This window comes from Anopheles marshallii, chromosome X, assembly GCF_943734725.1.
Source record: "Anopheles marshallii chromosome X, idAnoMarsDA_429_01, whole genome shotgun sequence".
NCBI lineage: Eukaryota > Metazoa > Arthropoda > Insecta > Diptera > Culicidae > Anopheles > Anopheles marshallii.
This window is the reverse complement of record NC_071325.1, coordinates 14111970-14132692: the sequence shown is the minus strand read 5'-3', so window position 1 is coordinate 14132692 and position 20723 is coordinate 14111970. Positions and strand designations below refer to the sequence as shown.

Sequence of the window (20723 nt, the reverse complement as noted above, 5' to 3'; positions counted from 1 at the left end):
ATGGGCAGGTCTAGGACCTCTTGACGTTGTTGTGCCGATAGAGAAGAAGAAGAAGAAATTGTGCCCGCGACTTCATATTTAGCTTTGCGATTCAGTAAAGTGTTATGTGTTTCACTATCAATCTCCCCGCTGAATTTATAAGCTTACACGATTCATTAGGTTGGGCTCGTCATATTCTTTCTATTGTAAACCCGTGTATATTACGAGTAATTGAAAGAGAAGTTGCGTTCGAAATGATTTTTCTACACAATTCCTAGCATTAAATGTCTCTAACTAATACAGCAATTAATATTTGAACTGTTAAAAAATATTACAACTTTCCTAAATTAGACATTTTCATTAAAATGGCAGTATTAACAATAGCGTCGCGGGCCACTGGAGACTCTCGAGGGCCGCATGCGGCCGTAGTTTGGAGACCCCTGTTCTAGAGTAAAGGTGTAATAATATTAAAGAAAATAATAATATGGTAAAATTATTGAATAGCTCACGGTTACAAACATATTTCAAGGAATTTAAGCTTTGACATAGCTTTCTCAAGCTTGTTAGAGGTGCTTTCGATGAGAAAAACAGGAAGGAAAAAAAAGGAAGTTCAGTTAAAAAGCTGTTAGTTTCGCATTTAACAACTTTTCCCTCTGAATACAGCAGCTTTTAAAAAGCTTTACTTTTTGTTTGCTAGCAGCTTTCGTTATAGTACATACGAAGTGAAAAAAGGGGATTTTTTGCAGCAATAAAAAACACAGACATATTGCAGCCATTAGCAAACGAACCATTGTAGAATCGTTGCTTCATCCATCATACCACTTGAACTTTTAAATCGTTCTTGCGGCGCCGCGTTGTGAAGATGCTTGGGAATAATTAATGACTGTATGCATCGGGCCGTATGTGTCCGATTGTGGAAGGGGTTTGCAAACAATTGGCTGAAAAAGTGGGCTGTTGTAGGAAAGATTGATGTGTGTGGCGATATAAACCTAGTTTTTTAAACAAACGGGCCAACTATCAACCATTCTAGAGCATGATCGTTAGTAAGTAATTGTACTCTATTTCTGTATAAATTGTTTCAAAACTAAATGTTAGATTAATTATTAATAAAATGAACAAACTTTCATAACAACAAAATATATATGGAAGTTTTTGAAATGTTTCACTTTGGTTGGTATTTGTTTCAAGACGAATTGTTTCACGAAGCTCTTGAAGTAACATAGCTTTTATTTTGATACGCAAGTGCTACTGAGTGCCTAGCGTCGATTGATAAGAAACTGATGCTCGCACTGTCTCGTAGAGTTTCCACAGCATCCACGAAGTGTGTGGCGAGCTCCGCGTGACGGTACGAATTTTCGATGCTCGCTCCGCAGTCATCGTTATCAGTGCCAAACACTTTCGGGGGTGAGTGTGAGTGCCTTTGTGAGTGGTTGACGGTACCCTCGAAACCGCATAAGTGCGCATGTGGCGAGTCACTCACCAAAAGCTCGCTCGTTGAGCTTGCGCGACGCACTCACTGAGCGCCGTTTTTGTCCACAGCATCCGACCGGCAGTATGGCCGACTGTCGGAAGCGTCAGTGCGTTGGCATCCTTTGCAAGCATCGGTGCAGCAGGTCGGGTACACTCACCAGCACCGTTTCAGCACCGTTTGGTGAAGAGATCCTTTAAAAGGTGATCGCAACGAGCGACCAACAGTCAGTTTGCAGTTAGTCGCCCGCAGCTTCCGTTCGCTTTGCTGGGAGGTGTGTCATTCGTCCCACCACCCCACCCCAGATTCCTACCCCGCGCCTAGGGCTGTTGCTTTTCGCCGCGTGTTGGTTATAAACGTGTGTGAGTGAGTGGGAGGATAGTGTATTGCGAGTGAAACGGAACAGGTTTCGGGCGGAAGGGAGCACACTCGCTGGGTGATAGGAAGTGGTGTCGCTTCCGGTGCTGGTGCGGTTGCATCCGGTGCGTGACGTACGTGGATGGTGGACCACGAATGCCTACGCCGAGCCTTCACGCGAACCGCCAGGGCGCATCCGCGCTGTTACACACTCAAGGATATTTGACAGATTGAATCACCGTGTGCGTGTATTGGTGTATACGTTACGTGCTCGGTGACGGTCAGAAGCGGACGGCATCCGTTTGTTGACTGGCTTTAATAGCTGTACGTAATGTTTGGTGTATCGGTACGGGAGAAACATTCTTCGTTCCATCCATCCGCACTGCAATCAACCTAATCCCTTCAAGGGGGGAAGAACTTTCTTAACAAAAGGAAGAAAGTAAGGAAGCAAAAAAGACCGTCGAGACATTATTACGGGAGAGCAAATCCATCAGCCGAGAGCATGTTCTGTGTTGGTTCTTCGAACCCAAATTGACGTTCCGTAGTGTATTGCGTGTGTTTGCGTGTAAGTGATTGTATTGACAGTAAACTAGGCATTGGGGTTTTGTAGTTTTCGCGACACTCGTATCCAACAGAAAGAAGTCCGATTGATCAGCCGCGTAGTGACAAGTTACGCTTTGAACGTGTAAAATTATATACCTTTGGAGAGATTCTACAAGAAATCAGTGTGAGATAACCCCTGCTACCTTTCGCGGGAGGATGGCGTCGTGCAAAACCAAAACATCAGCACACCAACACTAGCGTCCATCAACCACGGTCCTGGCAGCAGTTAGCAGCATCATTCAACCGACTGCTCGTGAGCCACTGGCGTAGTGCATAAATAACGCAAACGCGTGCTCCTCTTTTCCACCCTACCCCTATCCCTCCTCTCCCCCCCCACGCATCGCTCGCGAGTTCGTCCCAGTGTACGCACACATACATACGCACACGTGCGTACGGGTGTTGGTAGTGGTAAGCTCGTTGCAAGCGGTAGAACCGGAAAAGCGCGCAGAGTCCGACGCAGTGAGCTGCCGCAGTGAGACGTGAGACACTCGCTTCCCCGAATTGCCACCCCGTCAGAGCAGGTCCGGTGAGCAGCCGCGCGTGAGCTACCGTTCGGGGCGTGAGTGCCGCACGGGACCAGCGCGCAACACAGCGATGGCGGTGGGTCGGCTGGGTTACCGGCGGTGGCGCGGCTACTATTGCTGCTGGGTCGCCCTGCTGATGCTGGCCCTGTTTGGTCCCGCTCCTGCCCGCGCATTACCGGACGCCATCCGGATCGGTGAGTACACGACCGATGCTGCTGTCGGTAGGAGAAGGTTGCCTACACGCAAATACTAACGATTGGAGTTGTTGTTTGAAAGTTGAAGATGATACCGGACCGTGAAGGGCGCCCCAAAACATCAGGCAAAGTATGAAGCATGGCAGCAATGAGTCCTCAGTAAACTCCTGTGGATAACTTGGTCTAGTTTTTTTTGTTGTTGTCTGCGTTTATCGGTAGTAAAAGAATGGAACCCAACAGAAATGATAAAACTAACCAAATGTAACGAACTTTTGGTACCTTTATCCGGGACGACAAAAGCGCCACGAATGGAAGGTTTTGCTTCAGGTTGGTTTTCGGGTAGCGAGCCATAATGATGCGCATCCCTTACGCCAACAACCGTTGATACTTGTGTTGTCTTATGCATAGTTTAATGGGCGAATCTCATCCACGAGTGGTTGAAGTTTTCTTTCTTCTTTAGTTTGGTCTCCCAGGACTCCTAGCGATACGCGAGACAGTGCGCGCAAATGGAACCGGCGAACGAAGAAACTTGCCCGGATTAGTGGTGCATCAATTGTGCATGCACCCCAAGTAATCTCGGGTTCGATAGCTTTAATTACTGGATGGTGCTGGCAGAGTTAATCTGAGCACGGGAAGCGATTATGCTATCGCTAATCTAGTCACTGTTGTTTTGATGTTGTTGTGTTTTGCGTTGCTCACAACACCCGAAACGCTTAATGTTTATCAAGGTTCGAAAGGTTATGCGTCATTTTAATGGTTGTTTATAGTTTTGCGTTGTATAGTGGGAATTATTATTCAGACAGATTGGTGCTGAGGTTTTGAGAAACCTACCCGCACGCAGTTGTTTTTAATTCTGTTGCTACTAGATTGAGAAAAAGAGCTAGCGGATGAGAGGTGGAAGAGAATCGGATCATGCTGATAAAGCAAGTAATCTACGTCTTCACAGGCTGACCTTTTCCTCACCTTCTACGCATACATTCCAGACTGGCCGATTTTCGATGGTTCGTTGTTTAAATACCAATCAAAGCCTTCTTGTTTTTACTTTCACTTCTTGCTGTTAAAATGAACTTCTTATTGTCCATTACAATTGTTCGCGGGAGGAGCCGAGGTGTAGAAACTATTGGAATTTTCCTTAAAAATGTCATCAGTTCTCGTTGAGCAACTATAAGCAACTTGTAATTAGTCGTTGCTGCTAAATTTTGTCTCCCAGCCATAAATTTATGACAGTGTGCATCAATAGTTGTGAGGAAGTCATTAAATATTATGTGACAAAATGGAATTATCTATTTAGGTTTGAAATGCAACGTTTCGGGTTGGAAACTTGTAGAATTGAATAAAACTGTATAAATAAAAGCCCAAAAGCATTTAGAGATGGAGTTCTATTTATATCTCCATAACTTTGTATATGAATTTGGTATAAGGGAAAAATCAACCTTTTTCGATCAATTTTCGTTTCAAATTTGTTCGTCATCCACCATCTTTTTGAAAACTAAACTGTATTTATTTGTTTGTATATAGTCAAAAGGAGAAAAGGTATAACCATGCAGTATACCCTACTGCATCAATTGTTATGCCACGAATCGACCCAAAATCCGCACACACTTATTCATTTTCTTGTAAAGGCAATAATTTATGAATATGTAACAACAATATGTGACGTAGAGACAAAAATGTTTACACGCTGTCAAAAATTGTTAACTTTGAGATAATATATGTATCTTCCTGGGGATTCTTGAGGACGAGGTTGTCCTAGTCACGACACTTGAATAATTGATCATTACTCCTTAATCATAGCGGTTATTAATCTTATATCTAATTTTTTATCAATTTAAAGACGATTATACAAAAAATAAAAACTTCGTTAAATATCGTCGTTAAAGTCTTTACATTTAGAATTGATGCCATGATGAAAGATGTTCTGATTTCTGTCGTTTCATGGGTATGGTTTCGTAATGTCAAATAAATATCATAATTAGCCTTGTATAAAATACCGCTTTTTGTAGAAACTTACCTTCTTAACCTTTAGGTATTTCTTCTACATAGGAGCCACTATTTTTCAGTAACGCTTAGTACTAGTAGCACGCGAGTCAACAGGAACTTTTAGAAAGAATTTAATACAATCCGAATGTTTAACATAATAGCAGTTCAAAAGTTTCGAGCAGTCTCGAACAAATACTTCTACTCAGTAGAACTTGAAGCGTTAAGCTCGCTATTTTTTCGCTTGTTTGGTTTATGTTGCCTTGAGTTCTCAACTTTCGAACCGTTTTAGGACCCATTTCTGTATTCGATTTCTATCGTTTTCAATGATTTCATTTTCTATCCTCAAAAAAGTAAACAAAACTCTCGCATTTAGTATTTTTTTTATTTCCAGCATGTTCTTGCCAAATATCATAATATTGAAAAATAAAATCGTTTTAATTACTCAACATATAATTTTACCACGATATTTGTTCGAATTTGCCCACTATACAATTTCACGAAACAACGCACACACATAAACACCTCACATCCGTCTTATTTATTCCGGTTTCTCCGTGTGTTGGCGGGAAGCGACGGAAGGTTTTTGGGAAACGGAAGCTATAATATCTCAATTCGGTTGCTCTTGCAAAACGGAAAATCGCTTGCACCAAGGCACCAAGCACTCCATTCACCGTGTGGTACACCTGTCCGCATTGTGCCTCCCCAGTATCGGACCGGTTAGCTGTAAACGCTCATCCAGTGGGAATAAAGGACGGTAAACCGTACGTGACTGCGGTAAGACTGCGCTGCAGCGGTGGTTGGGGTGGGGAGCAGGACGAGGCAAAAAAATAAAACCACAGCATGTGCGCCTACGGGCATCCCTGTCGATCCTGCTGTCCTGCCCGGTTGCCGTGTCGTGTCTAACCTCGCAAACACCTGACCCGGGTTGGCGGGTTTGTGCTGGTGCTTTGTACGGTGCTGCAAGCTGGGTTGGAATTATAATTTATCTTCCAATAACATTACTGCCCTCCATCACCCGCACACCCATCGGCCGATGAACCCGGATGGGTACCATCGATTTGACATTCGCGCGAAGGTAGGAAAGAGAAGCAGAAACCGGAAAAGTCATGATTTCCCATGTCCTTTCATTCGGCCATGTGATGGAGGTGCCCTGATTCTTTTGCTCCCCGATGATTGTCTTTCGCTGACGGGGCAGAAATTCCAGCCCGTGGCGTGGAACTCTGGAAGGAATATGTGTCTTCATATCCACACGACGCTAGCAACGGACATCACCTTTCAACCGTAGCAGGAGTGAAGAAGAAAAAATACTTATAAATGATAAAGTTTGAACCGTACCAGGCGACATCGTATCGATGGACTTTACCGGAACGTGAACGGTGCAGTGTGATTTCACGATTAGAAGGCATGTTTCCAGCATCTTCCGTGCTTTGTTTCGACTCTGGCTTGGTTGACAGGAAACATTATCCTGCTAAGCACCATGGAAGCCGCTGGGGTTCATTTTGTTTTGCCTTGGGTGCTTTGTTCCCGGATGGCTGGAGTGACTACACTACACCGCTGGTTGAGATGGCAGACTGTTCTTAGCATCCGTAATGCAGCTGCTCCAACAGTACGTGACCTTTACTTCCATTTGGCATTATTACTTCGCAAAGGGAGTGTTGGAACTATACTCCGGGGTGTATGGGATGCTTTTGTTTCGCGAGTGTAACGAGTGCAGTTTACTATATTTTGTAAATTAACCATTTGTTTCAGGCAAGTTACTGGACTTACAAACGCAAATTGTGGGTTGGACTTAGAAGCTTATGACTGTGCGGTGGAAACTGAAATTGGTTAGGGAAATGTATGCGCTGGAACTGATGCCGTGAAAAGCGGGCTATTACTGTAGCAGCCTTCTGAACCATTTGCACAGTCGAACTCCGTCGTCTGAAAATTCAATACTTGGACATTTTTGACGAACTTCACTATTCGTCTTTCATCACGACTTGTGACACCTCCAAAATATTTTATGGGCTTCAATCATCTGGTACCATTTGAATGGCGTGTATAATTCATATCAACTACCTTCCACGAATTAGTACTTGATTCTTATAGAGCACTTCATGATTGTGACCCCCGTAATGTTCTTCCAAACGTGTTTCAAAAATATATTTCATCGGTTTTAGAAAGAGTCCATGTTTCAAAAGTGTATGTGAGCTCTGAACTGGAGATGTATATGAGCTCGTCTGGTAATTGCGTATCCCAGTATGTCTGGCGAATGCACATAAAGGGTTCAAAAGAGCCTCCTGCGCCACTAAGAGGGCATCATCAATGTTTGGACAACGGCTATATCTCAGAGCCGTATGCGAGTATTGAACTGTAGGGTATTGAACTGAGGTGTAGTTAACGCAACAGATAGCACAACGATATTTCAGCATATTCCTACCACACACGATCACGACTCACCCTACGGAAACGAGACGATACACCAAGCATATTCCTACCGCACACGATCGCGCGTCACCCTACGGAAACGAGTAGATTCTTCAGCACTTGACTCTCATCCGCTCGTCAGAAGTCAGCCCCATACAACACAACACCCACCATCGTTCAACGCAGACCCCCCACGGTAATTCACTCTTGCAACCTGACTACACGGAAGCCAACACTTCGTACGTCGGAAGCCTACACTTCGTTCGAAGACCACACATTCTTCCCAAGCGCGATTCCCACTTCTAAATCAGTATATAAGCATAGGGAACATAGCATAAGGCGATTCATTTCACCCCTAGTTCTTGTACTAGCAGGAGTTCGGTTCTAACGATCTGAATCCATCAAAACAACGTGAGAATAGACAAAATAAAACTATAATGTTTTTTTCTTAAATCTATCCATCACGGCGTATTGATTAACTGTGTATATAAGTACGTCTGGAAATTGCGTATGTCCGAATTTCTGACGGATGATCTCCATTTGGACCTCCGGAGGCGTTGGTTTTATGTGGACGGCCTAAAAAGGCATTGCAGGTTAAATCATCTGGTGTCTTTCTCATGCTGTGCCCTGCTCATTGGATCGAACAACTCAAATAGCTCATCAAGGTAGTAGGTTCTCCTTTGACCTTCCCGTGTCCAAAAAATCATCTGAGCATTTTTCTCTCCACCATATTCTACGAGTGTTGAACACCAACAGAGATTTTCCCTGAAAGTGTATTAGAGTATCCATACGCAGGACTGACTATTACTGACAGTTACGGGTAAATAAAACCAACGAAAGCTAGCAATGGTAGGACGTCTAACAGGGGTTAGGACCTCTCGAGGTTGTTGTGCTGATGAAAAAGTATTAGAGTACCTGAAATATTATCCCAGCTTCGATCGCTGCGATAAATGTTGTGAGTTTGAGAACCTTTCATTCACAACATGAAACACAAGTAAATATATATTTCCTTTGATTGTTAATTCAATGATCACGCTTCGGTAACGTCATGTAAAACGTTACTGACTACTAGAATGTTAATAGCAACCTTTGGTTGATACTTGGGTTAGTAGTATCAAAAATGTTATATTTTGACATTACAGCAGCTAAATAAATAAAAAAAAGATATAAATGACTAAATCAGTTTACCCAATAACTAGTTTTAAAGCGTTCAAGTCACTTAGAGCTTTTTTACCATTCCTTGGAGATAAGGATGACGGCAAATAGGTGGAGAGCGTTACTGCATACCCCAATCGAATGTTGAAGGAGGAGAAAAACTACCCAATTTCCTTTCATCTCCCACTGCCCTCCTTCCTAATCCTCTTTTTTCGTGCCACGTTATATATCTCTATCCCACTGTCTTGATGAATAGCTTTGCGATATCACGCCATGTAAGCACCGTTCATATAGACCGGCGCGTTTTTCGCGCGTCGCGCGTTTATACCACCAAGTTACTGTTTTATTTTTCTATTCAGCTTACCGGGTTGTAGTTGGCTGCATATCGCATCATGAAAAGCTCACGTCATGGGTTATCCGGATGTAGTATTTTTCCTAGCACGGTTGTGATTTCCTTTCGGTTTTTTGTTGCCTTTGTACCCTGTAGGCCTCTAAATAGTATAAAGATGTTAAAGGGATGAAGAAAATAACCCCCTCAACCAACACACAATTGAATGGACACAGTAAAAAGGCGAGCAACAAACAGCAATGACAACACGGAAGAAATCCATCAAAATGTGTAACTAAAAACGTAACGTAATGATTGTGACAATTTTTTCCTCGTTCACCCATGAACGAGGTGGTTTGTACAATGTTTATCTCAATGTGATTTTTTATGGTATGTGTGTGTGAGTGTGTTGTTCGCCATTAATGGGAAGGAGTTGTGAGAAGTCGTAGCACAAGAAGTAACCCACTTGTATGAGGAATAGGAAATTGAATGCTCAATATTATGTTGCGCGAACCGTTGGCGAGGATTGCACGGCCTTGGAAATGCGATCGTTACGTGATTGATTGACTTGACGAATCTTCGACCGGGCAACATGCAAACATGCAGACCCTTCACCAAGCAGACAGCCCAGTCCGACAGGAAGCGATGATCGATTCGTTTCGGCATGCTACAGCTACGAACCGTTTTGCGAATGATGGATGCACTACCCCATGAGCGACACGGTTGGGTTACAAGCGAAACGATGGCTGGGATTTTTGTCCGCCATTAGGGACATTTTTATTGTTTACGGTATCATCGTACTTAATGTGCGATTTTCCGTCGCAAACAAAACAAAAAAGAAAAGAAAATTCTGGTCAAGTTGCCCTATCGGGCCGGGGAATGGCAACGGGTAAAGGGTGGGCTGGGTCCAAAAGGATACCACTTTCGATTTTCGGTCCAGCAACCGGGACCGATGCTGATAGTGAAAGTATGTGTGTGTTGGCGAGGGGTAAAATCAACCCCTCGTGTGCAGGGGGCGTATAGAAAGGGATGAATTTCTCTGATTGAATTACTACAAATCGTTCCATTTCTCGTTCTTGGTTTTAGGGGTAGTTTTTTGTTTCTCTCGCCCGAAGGGTTGGTGTGCGAGGGTGTTAGTGCTGTGTGACGAGGAATAAAGAATGCCTGTTGTCGTTTGCCCCACGAGCACGGAAGGAAGTAAATCCCCAGAAGGGACCTGTTTACGGATCGCTTCAAGATAAATTGACTGTAGGTGGGTCGGCGAAGAGCAGTGAGCGAGAGATATAAATAGAGAGCAGACAGTGCGTTGATACAAAAAAGGAAAGTTAGCTAAGAACTTACAATCATCACCAAGCTGCATCTTTTCCAACACATACAGTAAGCGGCACAATAAAGGAAACATTTGCTTTTTCTTCTACCAACGGATTTCACAATTCTAGGTGTGCAGATTATATATACTTTCTATCAATATTTAACATCATTTATATTTAAAATTTAAAAGTTTAAAAATATAATTTATATTTTAAATTTGTTATATCATCTTAACATATTATATTGCCGCTAACTAATTTTCCTACTCAAATTTATTCTTTGAAAAACAAAATTTGTCAATCTATAATTCCCGGGAACCTTTGATTTTTGTCGTATGATAGTTCAACAGTGTCCTCTATGCCAGTAATATTTATTGTGTTTAGTGTTTTGTAATATGCAAATCGAAAAAGTGAGCATAAAAAAATATTCGAAATCAATATTTATATCGATTTGATTTGTTTTAATTTGTGGTAATTTTGTTTTAACCAAATGTATGAATATTTTTTGCACGAATTTTGAAGAAAGTATCAAAAACCTAATAAAAAAGTATTCAAAATAACTTTTTTGTTTAGGATGTCTCGACTTCGAATATCTGGAGGAAAATATTTTCAAAGTCGTTTGTTCAAAAATATGTTTGGATAGACTGCGAATCTTAATTCCATTTGAATTAATATATTTTATCCCTTGGATACAATGAGTTAAGGTCAAGTTTTCTGAAACATGTTAAAAATTTGTTGATTGATTTTCGTTCTAGTCTCCTAGTTCCGGTAGGTAATTATATCTTCAACCGTACCGAAATTTTCAATTTAAATGACTTCTCAACGCTTCCGAGTTCGGCTCCTTATTAGATTTATCGTGAAAAAATTAAATGATGAGCTTTATTGGTCTCTCACTGTATGTAAGGGAATTATTTGTTTCGTGTTTGTTTTACGTATGAGACGGCAGCGGTGATTGCCTCGGCATCTTACACGGACTTGAGAAAAAGGACATCCACGAGAAGGTCCTTCTGAGCACGCAGGCATGTTATTTCCATTTTCAAACCCCACTGTTCCAATCCGCCCTTTTTCCTTACCCGATCCAATGATAAATTTTATAGAAACGCATTCTTGCCCGAACGCACCAGCGTTCGTATGTAGGGAAAGGATACTTTTACGACAGAACATCGTCCGCCTTAGGTAAAACTGGAATAGAGTATGAGTCCTACCACCCGGAAATGGGAGGGCAAGGGAGGATGAGAAGTCGAAAGTCGCTGCAGGGATGTTTTTAAGGGAAGCAAATTAGTAAGGAAAGTTCAACCCCTTTCTGCTCCAACCGTCTCTTTATCGCCCCTTTACTGTGGAAAGGAACGCCCATCGTTGGGAGAAATTAGATAAAATCGCCCACTAGCTCGAAGAAAAGATCGGGAGAGTTGTAGAGGAAGGTGAAGTATTTTCCGAACATTTCACTCTTCTTTTCTCCTCTTTAACCCTCTTCCGCACCCCACCGTCAGCCATGATCATTTTTCCTTCCTTCCGTACTGTGCCGGCAGCTGGTTTTTTGTTTTATGGGCGAAGCATTATGAACCAAACGAGCGAGTTTTCAATCGGTTTTGTTAAAAGCCATCCATTTCCAGCCTGGCTCACCGTTGCAGGGTTTCGCCAGCAACCGAGCAGTCCAGCAGCTGAGCGTTGGGCAAGAATTTGCAAAAACGGCAGATTTTTCATCGTCTCGAACTCGAAAGTTGAGCTGGAGAGTTTCTAAATATTCTCATAAATTGCTCGGGCGACAGATTTTCGAGGCCGCAGGGTTGCTGCTGCTGTAGGTATAACTCCAGCGCAAGGAATCGAACAGTTTCGGAACCGGAAAAGTAACCACTTACCAACGCGAGTGATTGGATTTCCCAAGAACTGGAGAATTATTTGGCTGTTCCATTCGCTTGACAAATGAATTTTGATGTTTTGGTTTTATATTTTTTTGTTTATACCAATCCCCAAACGATGGGTGAGTTGATTAATTTTTCGAAGAACGGATAACCCGGCAGCGATTGTAATTAATTATCTGCAATGGCACTGGTTTCGTATTGCATGCGAATCAATTACGTAGTATGTAATTAAACGAGACACTATCTCAATTTGTTTTTTCTTAGAAAAAATAGTTAATTAAAAACAGTTTCGTACTAATTTATAAGAAAAAGGTATTAGATTGCTTGCCTTGTGATGTAACATGAACAATGTTACATGTTCTTCATCTGGCTTCTAGGTAGTTGTACTGCTTTATTTTTGTTCTCAAATTTATCGTAGTGCGACTGTTTGCAATAATTTCGAGATTCATAATTTTGTGATGAATTCGTTGAAATGTTTGAATGTTTAACGAAAAAGTTGTTATACTTCTATTCTTTTTAAACAATTTGTAACATGTTTTTGGTTTGTTGCTCTACCCTAACCAATTCGTACCGAGAATAAATTCTTTTGAAAATGTTGCTACCATATTAATGAGAGCAGTTGTTAACGGTTCAGTGCGGTATAAAAGAATCTACCCACGCAACTACGCGGAAATTGTGGCGATGTGTGCATCAATTCCAGCTCAATAAAATTCGCCTCAGTTATTTGCCAACATGAATACCCCAAATATAAGGCAACCCACCCACAATCCCGTCAACAATTACCATGGACACTAAAATGCCTGTATAAATGTATAATTAATGTATTGACTGTCGGTTAATTTACCAATGAGCGAAAAAAAACTTTATAGCTGTGGTTGCGTACCCTGGTGCACCAGTTCATCCAATAATTATGAGAATGCCACTTTAGTGGACGGTAAAGATGCTAATTTTGTGCCAACCCCCTACCGTAAACCGTTTGTATGTTACAGTTTCCACGATTTTCGGGGCTCATTTCCCAATGGGCTATGCATAAATTGTCCAGCAGTGCTATCTGCACCATGAACGATTGCATAGCGATGATGCGAGCGAATATTGAAGCCGGTTTGGGGCGCACGCAACCGCAATCAACATCATATCGGGGTCGTTTGCTTCAAACGATGAGCAACCAGGCGTCTCCATTTAGGTGAGTGAGAATCCTGGAACAAGCGGAGCTATCTGAACCGGAGCCGGAGATTCCTCAACATATCGTGCTTGACGTTGGTCGTTGGTTTGATGTAAAAAGCACGCACACTCTCGTCCGCTTCCGAACAGCTTGCCCAGTCCGAATCACGAACCATCCCTGCGGTGGGTAGGTGTATCGAAGCGCAAACATGGTGTGGCTGTGGTTTGCGAATACGAATTAAATTGAGCGTTAAAATGTTAAAATCAACAATCCGAAAGCCCAACCTGACCTCGTTTGTGCGGAGAGCTGTCCACGTTATCCTTCACGCGTGTTAATCAAATTTGGGGGTTCGTCACTTTGGAGACCTTTCACGTCCACTGCCTCATATGTGACCATACATATTTTTTTATCAAAGTTTGCATAGTTGCAGAAAAGGAAAAGCACGGCAAAAGAAAACCATTCCCCATAAGGATACTGTTTGTTTGCCTTGCTTTGGGTTCCGATTGTCCCGCGTTGGGCTTGTTACCTTGCTAGTGGGGCAAACGCTGAAATGCGTCATGACACATCACCAAATCATCTGCTCAAGGAAAATGATGAGGGTGTGCGAACTTTTGAAATAAAATAAACAGCAACAAGCACAAAAAAAGAAAAGGTACCATTTCTTCATGGCTCATGGCTGTTTTGTGTCCAAATGTGTCCCGGACTTTGGACTCGGAACGTTCACGATTCACTTTCAATGGGCGTGAAATAGTCACCTCCGTTTTTCACTTCTACACCACTGGTGAAGTGGAGCAGCAATCAGAGTGAAAATCCCTTTTTCTCAATTAGTGGAACCCAATCAGTGCGGTGCCTGGACACAATTAAGGGACGAGTGTGTCCGCCACTGGACGGGTGTTTGATTCGATTTAAGTACGAAAAATTCGATAAAATCCTTCAAAATTATTGTTGTTCACAATGACCGCGCAAGCGTAAAAAGCAAACTAGGAACAATAAATAAGGTTGTATGAATTAAACAGGGTGCAAACCGGGGAAATAAAAACATTGGAAGTAGATTTTCCTTCCCCTCTAGATGGGAAATCTCCAATGTCCCAAACGAATTCACGTATGAAACGCTCGAGGAAAGGTGGACGTATAATCTAATAACGTCCATGCTTCAAGGTTGTGCCAACGGTTGTCTAATTAATGTTACACGCTTGGAAAAGGAAAGATTACACATTAGACAGGGAAAGCGAAAAGCGCTTGAACATTGTTAGGGACGCGTAGAGAAGGAAGAGAAGGGCAAAAGCCGGGAGTGTAGCAAAAGTGCAAAATAACAAAATGGTAACATATTTGCTACAACCTATTCATAGAAGCTTTAATCACATAGATACATGCAAAAAAAATCATTTCCATCAAGAATAGCTGCTCTGTGAAGCAAGTGGAAGTCAGGATAAAAAAAAACTCAGGTGAAAATGAAGGGTCGTCGGTCGGCAACCGGAGACCTACCGAGGGCATGAGAATACCCGTACACGATGGATTGTGAAACCGAAAAGAATTTACCATCGGCATTTTTCCATTTCCTCTTCTCTCCCGCCGTCCCCCTTCATTTTCACTTCAGCATCCCTCTCATCCTTTTGTGCTTCGTGTCGTTTTGTGGAAATAATTCATGGTACGGTCTGAGCAGTGGCAAGCAGGTCATTGACATTTTTTTTCGACACACTCACCACCCAGAGCCTGCTTATTTATTCTTCCTGATGTTCTTCGGGTTATGCTTCCTTTTTTTTAATTATTTTTGCGTGCGAAATGCATCGAACTCGCCTCATTTTTTTTTCCTGGACAACAGAGCAGCAAATTAAGCTCCATCGAAAAGGTTTGGAAAAGCTGGAACATCTCTTTATGTGGACATTTCATGCTGATTTCATCCCCTTTTCCGTACTGCTTGATTCATGTGCCTGGCCCGGCGTTTCCTGCCTGGCCACCATTTTGATTTTCCGGCATCTTCGTTTTGGCGTGCATAACCGTACCGCGAGGCGTGCTTAAAATGATTACAATTTATTCGATTCAGTTCCATGTAACGAATTTAGCGTACCAGCTTCTTCCGATGAATGGAGCGTCACAAGTGCCAACCCTCCCGTTCATTTGTCTCCCTCCCGGTGACTGGTGGAAAATATGTGTTCGGCGTGATACGCTGAAATAGTATGCATATTGAATATACGCACCTATATACACTCCAACAGGCGATCATGAATTTGAAAGCAATATTGAACACTAATGGATGGTACCAGAGAAAAACACACACAAACACACACCCACAAAAGACAGCCCATTTTCCGCTCCTTGTATCATCTTTGTGTATGTTTATGTAATGTACTATTTTTCACTAGATTTTATGCCACATTTTCCATTCACCGTGTCCGGGCTGCAACCGTGCTGTAAGCTCAAGGCAACCGTAACGAAAAAAAAAATAGCTTTTCCCTGCAGCCAAGCGACGCTTTTGTGGAATTTTCGTTAAGTCCCAAGTGTATCGGAATTAATCCGATTTTTTTCTGAGAGCTAATTTTCGATGTAGCTATTTTTTGCTCCCTTGTACTGCTTTTAAGCTTCGAGAAAGGCAAAGAAGAAAACAAAAAAAAGGTAATTCCACTTGTTTGCTGCTCTATGTCCGCTGTTTTCAATTTGCAGTTATATTGTTTGCTTTGTTCTGCTGGTGCCGAGACGGGAGACCGAGCCTCTCTGGATGTTGTGTTGTTAATGTGTTACTTTAAATATGCTTTACCATGTTTCTTTGCCTTGTTCTTGTGTTTTGTTTTTCTTTGCTTTCAATGTTTATTCCATTAGGTTTTTCATAATACGAAAAAAACGTGTAAACGTTATGCTTATTACAGTGATTGACATAACTTTATGGTTGTTAGCGTTTTTTTTTTTGAGGTGTGAAACCATGTTCTATAAGGTTTTATTTAACAGAAATTGAAGTTTCACTTTATTTTGGATTTATTTTGATGAAAAATTTTTTTCCAGGTCGAAAATCGTTCCATATTTCATAATTGAGCGGAATTCTAAAAAAAATGATTTTTTAATGTAAATAAACAATTTAAAATTGTGTCAAAAATGTAAACATCGTCAACAGTAAGGCATCTTGTATAATGTAATTTTAGGTTTGTGTTTTGTTTTACCTGTAGGTTTCTATTAAATGAGTGGATTAAAGCCCACGAAATTAGAAGATTTTGCTGTTCTTTCCATAAAATGTTGCCGTTCATAGCTTTGTCTTGAAATTTTTAGAAAATGAATCCCTATAGATAAGTTAGGACTTTTAAATTCAGTTTTTAGTTTACTAATTAAATATTGTATATCCACTGTTCTCATAGTTTTTGTTTTTTTTCCTCGAATTTTGCTCAAATTGCTCGAATTTTGCAACTGAGTGAAATTTCGGTTTATTTGGTGGGTTTATATCTATAGGATTTGACTTTGTTGGTTCGGTACCACATATTTCGAACATAGTGACCAACATATTTCGAACATAGTGACAGGATGGTAGTTCAGGTTAAAACATAGTACAATTGGTAATTAAATATTCTTGCCCAGAAAGTTGACGAAAGATGTCCTTAACGCGTTAAGGAGGTGTTAGATTTAGTTCAGGCCTTACTTTCTTGCATCTTAACAACGCGGTGCTCGGTAGCACCGTATGTTCCTCCGCATGAGTCTAGATGTCAGTTGTAAAGTTTGGTCACTCCGCTAAACTCCTTCCAATTTCTTCGCTCATTCCACCTTCATAGCTTAACTGCTTCACGATCGCCTAGATGCTTCAGGGCTCCTTTCTTCTATTAATTTGTATGCTCCTCTTTGCTCTCTAAGCTTCCGTCCTCCATTAGCTGTCCCCACTAGGCGTAATGCGGTTGATCGCAAAACCCGTTTGAATACTTTTTTTTCGCAAAGAAAGGCCATGCCGCACAGCTTAAATTAGTTGGAATTGACACATACAATAAGATGACATATCTTATAAATTTAGATGATTCCCGCTTCATAGTTTATGTGTGCAAAATTAACTTATTAAGGGATTTTTATGTTATGATGTTATGTTTAAAGGTCAGTATTCTCGATATCTGCTGATACCCACCCATTGATAAACTATGACTTCTGATTGTGGTTTTAGATTCAGGTGTGTAGTTGTGGATACTGTGTTCATCCCATGTCACATAACAAGTATCGTAGACTCATAAAATGCTGTTTTTGAAAAGAAGCAATCAGTCTCTGAATCCTCTGCACATGCAGCTTCAATTTTATAATCTACTGGTAAACCCATCAACCAACCATCAACCATCTAAAAGAACTTCAGTTTTCATCATGCATCAGTTCATCATTCAAGATCAATTAGTGCTCGGACGCTCATTCTCGGAACTTTGATCAATGATCGACAACTAGAACGTGCGACATCATTATCGGTATACAAGCACCGGTCGAGTTTGAAGTCAGTATATCAGCTAAAATAGTTGATTTTAATGGAGTTGCGATTTGCCAACGTTTAAATTTCATGGACAAGAACCAGAAGCTTGGAAAATGGGATCCCCCTGATATGACCTACTGGGAGATGGAGCATTGCAAAGTTGTTTGTAACATGCTTCTTCAACGGTTCTAAAAGAAGCCATTTTTGCATTCATAGGTCACTGGTGATGAGAAATGGTTTTATTTTTAAAATCCTAAACGAAAAATGCCTGGCCCCTTCAGATTATCGCCTATTTGCTTCTATGGGCCATGCATTTTCAGAGCAGCGCTTCTCCGAATGTGAAGATGTCCAAAAATGGGTCAGCGAATTGTTTTCATCGAAGCCCAAACAGTTTAAATACAATGAGATGTTTAAGACATGGGACATTAGACGTTTCTATACAAGAAATTTATAGAAACAAACGGGTACTACGGTATAATTGTGTACAAATTACCAAATAAATATTGAAAAGTCATATCATGTACAATGGCCCTTAAAGCTACAGGCATTTATAAGCTCTACCTGTTCTTTTCTTCCTTTTTATCAAATTTTTTTGATTATTCTTAATGCTTAGTAAAATATAGCTATCTTAAAATTTTGCTACATACTGTAACATCCCTCAGGGGTTATTCAAACAACTTTATTGAAATTTGTATTGTAATTTATTTCCATTCCATCCATTTCCATTTCCTCAAGTGAGTTTCAAGAGAACAAGGTGTTTAACCATTTTGTTCTTTTGATTTTCGCACATGCATAGATTTTATTGGTGTCAAGACCGGAAAGTTAAGGTTACCTTTGGGAGCAACGAAACCCGACGTTAGAAGTCGCCAAAGGTAGATTTTTGGTATTTGTCTTATTCTTTCCCTCCCGAGCAAAAAAAGTTTATGTTTTCTTATAAACTAAAACCCAGTAAAAATAAAACATTCATCGACAGAAACGTACTGCAGGACGCAACGGGTCCCGCACACGAAAGATGAAAGTGATAGTGTGCGCCGTTTGATGTCACCTTTCCCATTCGTCTGGCATTACCGAACCCACGTACGCCGTGTCAATCTGGGGTTTTGTTTCCTAACGGGCGTATTGAAAGTTTTTCGTTACTTTCGTTACGTAAAGAACATAAATGTGATTGAGCTAGAATGCCCGCAACGTTGATGATACCGTCGTCGTCGTGGTGATGATGTGTGTGCAGTTTAATATCGTTGAAAGGATTTTGCAGCGAACGGAGAGCGTGTCGAAAATTGCTTTTGGATTTTGGCGTAGGAACGTATACGTTGCTTAGAGGATTGTTTGGGCTGGGCAATATTTTTACAAGATATAGTTTAAATAAAAATTTTGATTAGCACTTCTTCTACATTGTGAAGAAAGAAATTATTTTGCGATAACTTTTTTTACTAATAGAATATGTTAACATTCGTATGTTTAATAGTTCGTAACAGTAAAATCTAAAGTGTAATATACGATCGCTCAAAGTCAATCCCGAAACGAAACGGATGCTGTTCAATAATACCCTAATACTTTATCTGCCACTCCATTCTTGCCACTCAATAGTTTCATTCTTCACCCTTTTTTTCTGCCCAGAGTAGTTCATTCCCTCCGAGCCGGAACCATTCAAAGTGTTCGCCTTTTTTTTTGCCTTTTCCCTAAATGCGTTCCGTTGTACGAGCATCTGGTGCTGACAGAAAGGGTTTTGCTCGGTATTCGATGGCGTAACAGGGTCTGGTTATGACGTTTTGAGTGTGGTGTAGGTGTGCTGTTTTAGGCTACCGGTCTGCACTCATACTTACCACCTTTGCCATTCCCGGATCCGGAGGAATCGGAACTGCTTGGGATGGCACCATGGAAGGGTGGCACGTTGCACCACTGACTGTCAAGTGACTTTTCCGTTTGATCGATGTGAAACGAGGCGAAAGATGAGCAGAAATGAAATAAAGTGAGGGAAATGATTAGCTACGGTAATTTGTGGGATGTAGATGTTTCGAAGAAATCATTTCTGTTCTGTTTCCACCTGCCTGTTCGAATCTCTGATCGAAATGCTTGTGCTATTCCTGCGCAATCCCTTAGGTGTGCTCATCGAGCAGGCAATAAAAATAATTTAAAAAAACAAAACCGATGGAAACAAAAACACTGTTACATCATAAACATTGTCATAATTTATTGACCGTTTCCCAAGCCGGCGGTCAGGATGTTTGCGGTAGTATCGTTACGATTTTTTTTCTGCTTCTAGGGTTTTTACGCACATGGGGTTTGGTTTTCGGTTTTTGGGGATGCAGAACCATTTTTCTTCATCTGAAGACGGTTTCATTGGAGGCATCCGGCACCGTGCGCGTGAGTGCACGTGCAGTCTGACATGGGGCCGAGGCGCCGTGGGATATTTTGCAAAATTGCTTCACGATGTACCGAAACGCTGGCCGGCAAAGTCATACACACGGTACTAGTGGTGGCGTTGGCCATTCCAACAGCTATCAATCATGCTCCCAAAGCTGTGGCAAAGGTGAGCCCCCGCCTGGACGGTAAAACGTCATATTGCTGGCTGGGGATAGCGACCCATGATGCTTTCGTTCCCGGCATGACAATCACCGTGATCACTTGCTGGTGCGAGATGATGGAAGAACGTGTAGCTTTGTGGCATTGGTGGTGGAGGGGGCGAATGTCTTGGGTGCTTTTGAATAATTGTAGATGATGCGATGCGAAATAGACGGTGTGGCACAGTCACAGTCCTAATGATATTGATGAGTTTTTTAACTGCAAGGTAGAACAAAGCTTTCACCATATTCGATAATGGTGTAGAAGTGGGGTGTAGTGTTGTGATTGCGATTAACAGATGCATTAATAATAAGTGGAATAACTTCTGATGATGGTAGTAAATTAAAAGGAAATTGAAAGGTTATTAATGTCAAGGCTTAAGTAGGTGTATTCCTGAAGCGTTAACTATAACA

General features: G+C 41.5%; 1 protein-coding gene across 1 annotated transcript in view; it reads left to right on the top strand.

The window, feature by feature from the left end:
• The first annotated feature begins 3001 nt into the window (after positions 1-3001).
• LOC128713426 (glutamate receptor ionotropic, kainate 2) overlaps positions 3002-20723 on the top strand; it is a 119765-nt gene continuing 102043 nt past the window's right edge. The window contains exon 1 of the mRNA XM_053808289.1: positions 3002-3125. Coding sequence (XP_053664264.1) covers positions 3002-3125 — 124 coding nt within the window. The remainder of the gene's footprint in view (positions 3126-20723) is intronic.